Raw genomic sequence first — 12,130 nt, forward strand, 5'->3', positions numbered from 1 at the left:
CGCCGCTTGATCCTAGTAGGACAATACCCGGGTCCCATGGGATTGTCAGGCCTGTGATCTTGTTGTTTTGATCTAACACAGAATTCCAAAATTGGGTGGCCTTGGGGCATGTCCAGAACAGATGGTATAGTGTGCCTTTGTCTGGGCATCTTCTCCAGCATGTCGATGTGATTGACGGATTGCATTTATTGTGCATTTCTGGGGTCCGGTACGACCTGTAACATACCTTGAATGCCCCCTCCTTGTTGGATACACATTTCGAGCTTCTATGTGCTCTCGTCCAGATGTGGTCCCACGCCTCCGGTTCAATGGGCCTCCCAATGTCTTTCTTCCATTTGAGCATGTACGGCTCCTTCCGGGTCGGTTCCGTACTGTCGAGGATCTTGTAGAGGGTTGATATTCTGCCCTTTGGGGGGGGGGTGCTGTGAGGGTGAGTTCCAGGGCTGTGAGGTCTCTGCTTCCGAGGTGCTTCATGTCCCTGCTCGAGAGCCAGTGGCGAAGCTGGGTGTATCTGAACCTCTCGTTTTCCGGAATGTTAAATTTCATCTTGCAGGCCTCGAAATCCAGAGGGTTTCCCTCCTCATAGAAGTCTTGCACCCTCTCCAGTCCTCCTTGTCGCCACCTCATTGGGTCTCCCCTTTTAACTTTCTCTGGCTAACCTTGTGAGAACTACAGTTCCCAAGGGTAGACAGGATCTTTGGATCCCTTTTTTATATTTTATTGGGTGAGACAAACACCCCCCACCTTTTGTGGAGTGATGGGGGGGGGTTACTGGGTATCCCCTTCCTCATTCTAAATGTAACATTTATGTTACAAGAACAAACTTACCTTTAATGGCTGGTGGCAGTGAACCTTTTAATTCTGTGCACCTTTACCGCAGTCTGTTTCCACAGCCCCGGTATAGGCACCCATGGGTGCGCTTTTTACCAAAATGGCCCCAGTCTTCTTTTTTCGCCATTTTAGCATTCCTTGTCCTTTCTTGTTCCTTCCCCTGACCTCCAGGGTGGGGAAAATCCTTTGTCTATTTTGTTTGGTGGGAATCCTGTGGATTCCTTGCCCAAGCTCCAGAGTGTCTGTAAAGGCAGGAAGCACGGGACTAGTCCAACACTCTGTATCCCTTTGTCGTCCTGCCTGACTGCAAGAATCCAGTTCAAACTGGGAGGCTGGCTGTCCTAAAAGGACTGCCAACCCCACAAGTTTGAAGGCTGCATGGCTGCTTGATTTGCTGGGTTCCTGCATAAAAGTCTGAACCTGGAAGCTGAAGAGGTAGTCGACCACTGGAACCAAATCCGAAGAGGAAGATGAAGAAACCGTAGGTGAGACGATTTCCAGCAACCAGAGAGCCTGCTGTGTTACCAGAGCCTGCTGTAGCGATTCCTTCCATCCACTAGTCCCAAGAAGCCCTGCATTTTGAGCCTTCCACGTCGTTCTGCAACCTTGTTGGGCCGCAATACCCTGGGACCGCGAGCCATTGTGTGGTGCAGTCTTCCAAATCTTGCTGAAACTTTGTTGGCATCCTGCTGGACCTACAGAGATGTGAATCAAGTCCAAAAAGTCCCCTCATCACAGTGCTGGACCTTGCAAACAACGAGAATCCGACTAGCAATATTCAGTGTTCTTCCTGGCTCCTGAAAGTGCGCCAAAACCACAGAGCCCCATTCAGCCATGAGGAAACTCTTGCCTGGAGCCTTCTCCTGTGATCCCTGCTGCAAAAGTCCTTCCAAAGTCCTGTCTTCTTGACCAAGGAATCCATCGACTGGGTTTTTGGCTGCAGATCATGAAGTCTTCCTGCAGCAACTCTTCTTCTATGCTGAGGTATTGTGTTGGCTGGGGTATTTTAGCTCACTTAAGCCTTTGTGATTTCTATCTAGCTTTGGGGTGTTTTCTGTGATTGGGCGGCCACTTCTCCACTTCTCCTAGGCCCACTGCGGAATCCTCCTAGGGTGTCATTTCTGAAGTCCCTGGACCTTCAATTAACTCTAAAGTAAAATACTTACTTGCACCCTACCTACAGCTCGCACATAGACCACAAAGGTCCCTCTACTGCCTCGGAGTGAATCATGCTATAGAATAAGGGAAGGACTGGATACAAAGCGAGTTCTGCCTTGAAAAGAATAAAAATGGTTACAAAGTTACTTGAAAGTGTTCTGTCCAGTGCTCCAGATAGGATTTTTGGAGTGAGGATATTTTATTCCCAATTTTTAGAATTCAAATGTAAATCCAATTTCAAGAGTAAAAATTAGTTTCCTTCTTCGCAAGAGAGTACAAAGTGTCTGACCACTAACTAATTTGTGCGTAAAATCAAAACTGTTAGAACACATTAGTGGTAAACCGCTGTATTTCAAAGTGGTTCCAAATAATTTACTGCACATGTGCAAAACATTTTCCCCACACAAGAACCTTGTAGATACACACTACCCAGCTTCATCTTCATGATCACAGACTCTGTTAAGAGCTACTACAGATGCCAACTAGTTACATCGGGTGACTCATAAATACAGTCCCACAATCTACCAGCATCACCTCTCTGCCTCGCTAGCCTACTGTTGGTGCTTGGCACTACCTGCCACCCCATGTTTTTGCTCCATCTCTCCTTCCCTTTGTTACTCTGTTTCCCCTGACCTATTACTATATAAATAAACAAAACTACTCTTGTCTTTCCACAGCTTCCTACTTCACGGCTCTGCCCTGTCCTCTATCTTCCTAAGAGGGCTGGATTGACATCCAAATTATGCTCTGCACACACCTGGGTGTGAGAATGGTTTAACTTTTTGTGGATTTCCAGGCCCATCTTCGCACTGTAACAGAGGAGAGGGAGGCCATAGGCGGGGTTGCAACTCGAAATTCAGAAGTGAATGTCCATTCCCTTTGCCCGCCCCCACACTATCCCCACCTCATCACTGCGGCGGAGTTCACATTTCAATGCCCCTGGCAACCTCTTGAGCCCAGCTTGGTGGGAGCCTCTGCTCCTCCACCAAGCTGGCAGTCCAAACTGCGCATGTATGATGGGGATGGCTCAGCCAAGCCCTCCCAATTTCACATCTACCATTCCACCACAAGGTCTTCAAATGCGAGAGGCTGAGTTCTGGGGCATTGGTCACTGACAGACCTAGCAGGAAGTGACCAATCTTGTGGGGCACCGCCCCCAGCGCTCCAATGGACCAGCTCTGGTGCTGTACTGCCTGTTGGGTGTGCTAGTACTTGGTACCCCTATGGAGGCTCTTGCGTGGCTTTCTCTTTGGTCCATGGCAGGGGCTACTGGTATCCTCTGTAGTTAAGTAGAACAAATAGAGTAACTGAAAAGCTTTTTGTATTAGCGGTATCGGAGGATTAAGAGTAGTACTATTTTGAATCTCATGGGCACATAGTTGGGTGCAAGGAATGTGACACTCCCACCTTCTCCTTCTGGGGTAGGATTCCACTGTTAGAGAGATCTATCATTTTTATGCTTCATCCCCTCTCCTAGCGAGACCCCCAGCACTTTTTGTTGGACCTTTTTTCTTTAATCCTGAATGAGTGGAGCATTTTTTTCACTCATTCATTCCTATGGGCTCTGTCCTTTGGACCACTATTCTTTGCATTTTACCTGTGCTATGGAGCCTATTTTCCTCAACTCTTAAAGGAATATATATTTTGCGATTTCAGCACATAGCTCCGTATGGCCAGTGTTGCTGGGGGCCCTTAGGGTCCTCCTTTGAGATTCTTTTTATCTCTCCGAAAATGTTAGTCTGAGAGATTGGCACACACCTCCTAATATCCCCCTTATCTCTGCGCCTGTGATTTTTAGTCACATAAACAATCTCCTCATTATGGCATGTGGCAGTGGACGTGTTCTACCAACTATTGTGTAATTTATGTACCGCAGGCTATGTCCATAGCTTCAATAGTGCACAATAGGGGCACCCTAGTACCAACTTCGGGCCTCCTTTGCATAACTAGCGTGGTTGTTCTTTGTTGGCCCTTCTACCATTCTGGGGCGGGAGGACTGTGTGTGTGTTTTGCCTTTGGCAGGAACACTTGTGTATCCCATCTTAGGCTCCTTAGTGTCTGGGCAGGCAGGAAGTGGGGAGGAGCCCCCCCCCCCAACCCTCTGTCCTTTGCCAGAGTGCCTGAATGGGACCAGCTCCCACTGGGGGTCTGGCTGTCCTGTTTGGACAGCCAAAACACCCCTTTCTGTAAACTGCTGAGGAGATTTGCAGAGGTGCGAATGTTGGAACTGTATAAAAGGTGTGAGGCTTCTGGAGTGTGAAGCAAGTTGACCACTGGAAGCTGAAGTAACCGAAGAAGATGACCAAAGTAGCTTGCAGACCCTTTGCAACACTGTGAGGCAACCACTGCTGTCCTGACCCCGTTGTTTGTGCGACAGGCACTCCGAAGAGGGCGACTCCTTCCCTTTCACTGGTGTGAACAACCAGTCGCAAGGCAAACTTTGTTTTGAGCCATCGCCCGAGTTCCTGTGATTTTCCTGAGCTGCGGAATCCCAATACCAGGAGAATCCGTCCAACTCTTTGCTGGGCCCTCAAGGACACTCAAGGCATCCGACCCAACTCACCCAGACCCCCTCATCGGAGTGTGTGACTGCAGGAAGCGAAGAAGATTGACCAGGTGTATCGCATCCTTTGGTGCTGCAGAAAAGGCACCAAAACCGGATTAACCCAAGAAGTTGATGAAAGCCATGCCAAAGGTCCTCCCTCGAGACTCCTGCTGAGAGATCCTGTCCATTGTCCTGCTTTCCGTCATCAGATCAATGAATCCAGAGGCCAGGTCCAGCATTCACATCAAAGAGACTCAAACCACAGTCCTTTTCTTCAAACCTAAGGTACTGTGGGGGAAAAAAAAAACTATTGCGTACCTTGTTCCGTGCAGGCTCTCGAGTGTTGGAATGCACCAAGAGGTGTCCTGAGGTAAGAGGGGAGTACCCTGATCAAAGCTGCTGCTTGTGTCCCTTTTTATTGAGTCCTTAACGGGGTCTCCATCGTTGGTTGTTAACTTGCTGCATCATCTTTAAAGACTAGAGACTTGAAGAAATCCACAGGAACTCTTTGTATTCTACTGCTTGCCAAGACTTTGAGCCCTCTCCGAACTGCCTTTAGCTGGGGTTGTTTTTGCCCTGGAAAGACTTGCTGAGCGAAGAAAGCATCCCTTGAACCTTGGTAGTGTTGCACTAAATAACCATTTTCCTTCCCTAAAATCACTCTTATGTGTATGCAGTGTAAATGTCTTACCGTATTTCTGCTAAGAACCGCAAGTGCGCGTAGTTACGGATAATATGATGGCATTGGCTTTTCACTTTCTAACATTGCAACAAATATAACCGCAAACAATCGCAAACTAAGAAGTGTCCTTTGAAAAGTATCCGAAAGTATTCCAAAGTGTTCTAGTGTAAACATATCAAAGTGATACATGGTGTAAATGTAATAAATGTATATTTGTATATAGATTTAAGTGTGTTTCTTTGGTGTGCTTTGCTAACTGGGTTCAGTGTACTTGCCTACAGCTCCCATCTTCCTTTCAAAATAAGCCTGACTGCTCTGACACTCTACCAAAGTCCTTGAGTAGTACAGACTGATGCTAAGAGTTTGGGGGATCTACAAACCACTGGGATAGCTTACTAAAGTCTTACCTCCAAGTGGGACTTTAGGAAAACTCCCCTAACATCCACCCTGGTAGACGTTCCACCCTAGGCTGCGAGGGACGCCATGCCCTCCGGACAAGGTCAAGCTAATGAACCTCTCACAGTAGCCTCAAAGGCTCGCATAAAAAGAAATTGGGCTGCCAATGTGCTAAAACAACTTCAGGCATGGAGTAGCCGAAACTAAAACCTAGCTTCAACCAGCCTACATCACAGCACACCTCTAGGGTGACAGTGGCCCTGTGACCAAAATGGGAATGCTTAAAATATATCCCATCCTGTGATCCATATGAACTACCTTGAAGTCCATCTAATTAGAAAAGTCAAATTAAAGTTCCAGGTAAACCAGCAGAGAAAAAAAACAAGTTAGGCTGTCTCACAAAATAGTACAAGGGAATCCTTAAAATTTTGAAATCTGTCTCAACACTTTTGCTTGTAGGTTATTCTCACTTTTTTATTCTCCTGTTTGGTTGTATCGTTCTATAAATGTTTTGCTTTTCATTGTTTGCTTTTCACAGGGTTTTGGTATGGAGCTGGTTGGCTGTTTGTTTTCTCGAAACTGGAACATACGCGAGATGGCACTTCGGCGTCTGTCCCATGACGTGAGTGGTGCCCTGCTGCTTGCAAATGGTGAAAGCACTGGAAATTCTGGAAGCTGTAATGGGAGCATCACAAGTGCTGCAGCTCTACTTGCTGCTAGTGGGTCATCCCAACCCAGTATCTCAGGTGAAGATGTTGTGGAGTCCTGCTGCAGTGTGCTGTCAATGGTCTGCGCTGACCCAGTCTACAAAGTCTATGTCGCTGCTTTAGTAAGTCATTGTTTATATATGATTATTTTACCTTGATGTTGGGTGGAAAGTCCTCAACTCTCCTGAGTCTGAATACCACAAAGGTTACACCCATAGTGTCTCAGAGAGGGCTACACCCTCCCTGTTAGTTGTGTGGCTGGGTTGGTGTTTACTTTTTCATTGTATAATATGCATCCACCTCATGAAAAACATTTCACCTGTCTGGGGTTCCTTTTGGACCCAATCCTTTATTTACAAATTGAGGTAGTCTTTGCCTCCACCTGAGAGGATCACATTACTATCCCTTCTCTTTTCCTTTAAAAGAAAAGGCAAAGATCTGTACCAGCACCTTTGATGCTTCTCCAAATCAGACTGGCTGCAGACCAGATGGAACCAACTGTGGTGCCTCCCTCCCAACACCTGATCCATTGGTGACAATTACATCACCTCTACTACTCATAGGCCCACTGTCCCGGAAGCTCCTGACTGTGCACTCATAGTCAGAATCAGAAATGGTAGCCCTTTCACAGACTGAAGCCTCGCCATGCATCTGGACTTAAGAATCATCATTCAAGGACATCAGGCTAATTCCATCTTTTCCCCTCCCCCACTGATTTGAGACGTTTCATGGGGTTGTGTTGCCCTCTGTTTTTTAACCACACCAGCTAACTTTCCTCCAGTGGCAGGCCACTCGACACCTTGTCTACCCCACTCCACCTCCCCCCGATTCCTTCTCAAGCCTAACCCTTCCTTAAGCCGCACCCTGAACCCGACGGGAGAACTCTACATCGCTGACTACCGCTGACCACAGCTGCATCTTTCTGTTCCTCTTGCTCAGACCCTTATTCCGAGAGGTGCTGAATTCTAAAAAAAACATTCTTTTCGAGGGTCTCTGGATCCCTCCTACACTGGTGTGTATAAGCACGGATACTGGAAACCATACTGCCACCTGCTGCAGAAATTCTTCTTAGATGCTGGGTATTACTTGCCTGATTCTCCAGTGCTGCTGGCTAGTCCGTTCTTTAGCTGGATCTTCATGTGGGTTCTCCCTCTTCCCCCCCCCCCCTCCACTCTAAAGAATTTCCGTGGCCTAGATTTCACCAGAACTCAAATTGTTCCTTTTGGCACTTTTTGCAAAAGACAACTCGCTGCAAAAGCCTGCCCCACATCTGCAAAAATTGGTTGCCCCAATTATATATAGATTTTAGGAAGCTGAACTAAATTTCCTTCTTTGACAATAATCAAATGCCCCTCATTGATTATTTAATTGAGAAACTAGGGACGGCCATGTACATTTCTACTCTAAATTTAACGAGGGGCTATTGGTTGGTTCCTTTAATTCCGGCAGACAAGGAAAAGACTGCCTTTTCAACACCACAAGGACTCTTTCAGTTCAAAGTCTTACCCCTTGGATTACACAGAGTTCCTGACACTTCAGCGGCTCATGGATAAAATATTGAAACTGTTAGGGAAGATTCCTCTTTGCTGCACCTTTCCTTCCATTTCTATGGACCTCCAAACATTTTACTTTTATTTTTGTATCTGACCTGTTGTTTTTGCAGTGCAGTGAAGCCTTAAGAACGGACATGTCCTTCAGGCTGTTAGTACTGGGAAACATTGTTTTCCTTAGTCTTGTTACCTTGTTGCTACATTACTTGTGGTAACATTTATCATTGTAAAAATCATCTTACAATGCAGTACAATGGGGTACACTTTTTTGTTTTACCCTAGACTTGCACTCAGAGGATTTGTAGTTACTCTAGGTGTGCTAAATGGACAGGTTGGTGGCAGCAGTGACTTTTTACAATTTTTTGGGACTTTCTGTTTTAGCCTTACTGCATTTACCGTGTTTGGCTACTAACTGTAGCCAGCGGCCAAACAGGTCATGCCACAAGATATTTTTCACTTGTCCTTTGGCCATCTTGCCTTTTAGCCTTCTTCCTATCCTCTGCTTTCCCGGGCTACTGGAGGGCTATGGGTGTTTGCTGCCAGGAAGTGGGCTGGGATTGTCTGGTCCCAATCCACATACCGGTGCCAGTGTGTCTGGGTGGAAGGAATGAGTTTTGCCACCAGTGGTCCTGATTGGGCCACTGCTGGGGTGTGTGTGGGGAAGATCTGTCATTGCCTATTTGGGGCTGCAGCTCTTACCTCGCTTTTTGGATAATATGACTCCTGCACCCACTCTTGAGAGATCCTGGAAGAAACTGAAGGAGCCAAGACTCCTGTCCAGCTGCAGGACCTGCGAGGAAACCAGAGACCGTCAGAAGAAGGCTTGGTGACCAACTTCTGCTGCTGTCCTGGGAGAGCCCTATCTCGACTGTCCTGCGAAGGAGCTGCAACCCTTGGAGTATATGTATTTATTTGTTTTATATAGCGCCTAAAGACAAGGAGCTGTACCGAGAACAGGGAACGGTACAATAAAATGAATAAGCAAAAAATATATGAATCCAGCATGTTACAAAAGCTGAGACTTCAATGACCTATGAAATAAAGAATAGACCGAAGTAGAGTGAAGAGTAAGGAAGGGTGTTCCAGTGAAGGGAAGCTGAGAGAAAGTACGAGAATAAGATTGCCACCAAGAGAAATTGAGAGGAGGAGCAGAGAGAACGAGAAGGGATGTAGGAAAGATAACAGGACAGTAATAGACAGGAGCAAGACATAGAGGCATTTGAAGACCGTGCATAGGAAATTTAAGTTGAGAGAAAAGATAACCATTGCGATATTTTTGAGGGGACATTATTACATGGAACCCCTAATGCTCTTGCCATAACAAACTCTATCAAAGCCCTCAGCTTCACCCAACGCATAACAAGCCCTACCCATGATGGTTGCATCCTAGACCGGTTGGCAGATTTCAACAGCAACATTTCAATCATTTCTAATGTGCTGTGCCCACACCACAAAGTTATATCTTTCATTATACCTACCAACAAACAGTTCTCTACTCTGCAATTGCCTTCACTGGCTACCCTTACAATAAATGGCCAGAATATTACACCAAACCGCATCCTTCCTCTACTGAAGTCTGACAGCCCACCAAGCCACGATAAACAACCCCTTCATTATTGTGGATGTATACAATGAATCTCTCTTGCTTGCCATTGATGAGGTCGCACCTATGAGTAAACGCAAACCAAAGCCAATGGCCCACCTCAACACATGATTCTCCCCTAGCCTCAAACTCTCTCCGCTCAACTATGCGAGTCGCACAAACTGCCAGGAAAAACGACCCGTCCTCATCCAATAAAGATCACTTGCTACCTTATCAAAAACCTACAAACTGGCCACGTGCAATGACAGAATTTCAAAAGATAACTCTGGTACTTGAGAACTCTTTGCCATACTGCAAGAACTAGAATCTCCAGTTCCCCCTCCAGCCAATATCTTGTACAGAGGGGTAGTCCTGTCCTCAAACATTTAAACTACACTTGATTGTTGTAGTCACAATTTTGACACCTCCAAATTAGTGTTAATACATCTACAACAGTATGCATCATTGGAGGAAAGTTCAAATCCAAGTACTGGAAAAACATTTGTGGTGGCCTTTATTAATTAGGCCACATGTATGCACATTGGTAATTCGGTGAAGAAAACTAAAAATTACACATTGAAAATAAACCTCATCACCAGCTCAGTGAGTGGTGTAAACAGAACAGCATGTATTGCAAATTTTTAGTGCATATTTAAAAGACATTACATGTTCAGTGGTGACAGGTGGTCACTATATTTGGACTGTTATTGTCCGTACAGTCCAGAGTTCTAAAGTAACTTTTTTTGAAAATATACACGCGATTCAACAACTTTGGTACAGTGTGTTGACTGCACACTATTGTACTAGTACTGTGTTGTGTTGCCTGTGACCAGTGTGTCAAAGTATTGCCTCATATTTGCCAGTTGGACAGTGTGTTATCACAGTAACAATCAGTATTTACACAGCTTATAGCTTCAAGAAACCTAAAAATAGGGTCTGCTAAAAGGCGACGTCAACATTAAGGTGGTAATAATGATTCAGGTCATCGTTCAGAGAGGTTTCGGGATCCAGACACGATGACGAAAGACGTTTTGGCTGTAAGGAGGTGGCAGCCTTCTTCTAGGGCCAGGTAAAGCAGGTCTCCCTATGAGTAAAAACAATATAGAGGTGTTTTGTTGAATGTTCCAGAAAGTGGATCATCACAGAGTGTCTTAAAAAGCCTGTGAGAGGCTAAACTGATGGGTGGTCCTTCGGTCCCAAGCACTAACCTTGCACATAGGTGATGCGGTTGACAACTGGTTTAGTAGAACCAGCGGGGTTGTGGTAGATGTTGTCCTGGTTTCACCAAGGTGTGGGATGTACTGTTAGGTGAGCTGTGAAGACAGGACACCAACAGTAGTTTTAGTCATGTGTAGCAAAAATGTCCGACATGAGTTCTGAAGTAAAAAGTTAGAACTAAGGGTACCTTGTTTCTGTGGCGAAGCTGGGTGGAATGCTGCAACGCTTCTGTGGCGAGGATTCAGTCACAGTGACAGGAGATAAGTTCCTGTCTGAAGGTGCGGGGGCTCGAAGTCTGGGAGGCGGGAGACAAAAATCCACAGTGGTTGTGAGTGCCATGAAGTGGAAGGGGGGAGAGAGAGCGGTGTGTGGTAAGTAATGCCTGATCTAGGGGACTCACCTAGTAACTCCGTGATGGCCGCGCTGGCTGATAACAGTCCGTGATTGTGCTCGCGTTCACTGCTGAGTGAGCTGTGTTTGATGGGTGCACTGCGCGTGCGTTCCGTAATAGTGTCTTGGTCTCGTGCATGGGCTGGTGCGACAAGGTTCGGGTAGCCAGGGTAACGGGGACGCGTGAGCGGTCCCGGCTAGGAGGGGCGTCTTACGTGTGGCGAAGCAAAGGAGTTGCTGCAGGAGTAGAGTGGTGCCTTCCAATTTTCAAAGGGAGCTGGAAGTTTCCTGGGTGGCGAGGGAAACCTTGGAAGTGCCACTGTTAGGAGGGTGGGAGGAGGTTGAAAAAGTGCCTGGTCCTTAAAGATATTCAAACGGGGTAAGTTCATTCAAGCCCTTCGTAGTGGTCTGTAATTTGAATATCCACCACGCTTCTTTGAAATTCAAGGCATTGGAGGTATTCGAACAGTTTGTAACCTTGTCGACTACCCACCATTTAAGAGTCACAGTTGTGTTGGAACTCAAGTAAGTGTGAAACCAGGGGTGCATTGTGTGTTTTGCATCCGATTCTTGACTTGTGTTCCCCTATCCTTTAGTTGACTGGCCTAGATGTTTGGCCTATATATCTCAGATGACAAGGGCATTCAATAAGATAAATGACATTAGGTGTCTTACAGTTAGAAAAATGGCGAATTTTCCATTCCTTGTCATCTATGGGAAAGGAACGTAGTTTTCTAGTTTGACTGCACACTGCACAACTTCCACAGGGATGGTGGCCATGGATTTCCCGCATATTCCACAAAGTAGATCTCGAGCCCTTGCGTTTGTTTCTGGCATGGGTCAAGAGATCTTTGAGATTTTTGGATCTTTTCAGGGCCATTTTGGGTAGGGGTTCTTCTGGCAAGCTTAGCTGGACAATGGGCCAGAGTTTTTTAATGATCCCTCTTAGTTGTGATGTATTGGCATTAAAGGTGGATACACATGCCATGGAATCTTCCATATCACGGTTACGAGTTTTGGGAACCAGTAGTGCTTCTCCCGGGGTATAGAGGGCCCTTTTCTTGGGGTGTC

The 12,130-nt window shown here is 46.3% G+C and overlaps 1 protein-coding gene across 2 annotated transcripts in view; it reads left to right on the plus strand.

Moving 5' to 3' along the window:
* The window catches only part of MAP3K1 (mitogen-activated protein kinase kinase kinase 1), a 752,184-nt gene that overhangs the window by 371,232 nt on the left and 368,822 nt on the right, over nt 1-12,130 (plus strand). For both annotated transcript variants that reach the window (XM_069627298.1, XM_069627297.1), the window contains exon 10: nt 6,151-6,441. In XM_069627298.1, the coding sequence (XP_069483399.1) occupies nt 6,151-6,441 (291 nt within the window). The remainder of the gene's footprint in view (nt 1-6,150; nt 6,442-12,130) is intronic.

This window comes from Ambystoma mexicanum, chromosome 6p, assembly GCF_040938575.1.
Source record: "Ambystoma mexicanum isolate Mex_15411 chromosome 6p, UKY_AmexF1_1, whole genome shotgun sequence".
Taxonomy (NCBI): domain Eukaryota; kingdom Metazoa; phylum Chordata; class Amphibia; order Caudata; family Ambystomatidae; genus Ambystoma; species Ambystoma mexicanum.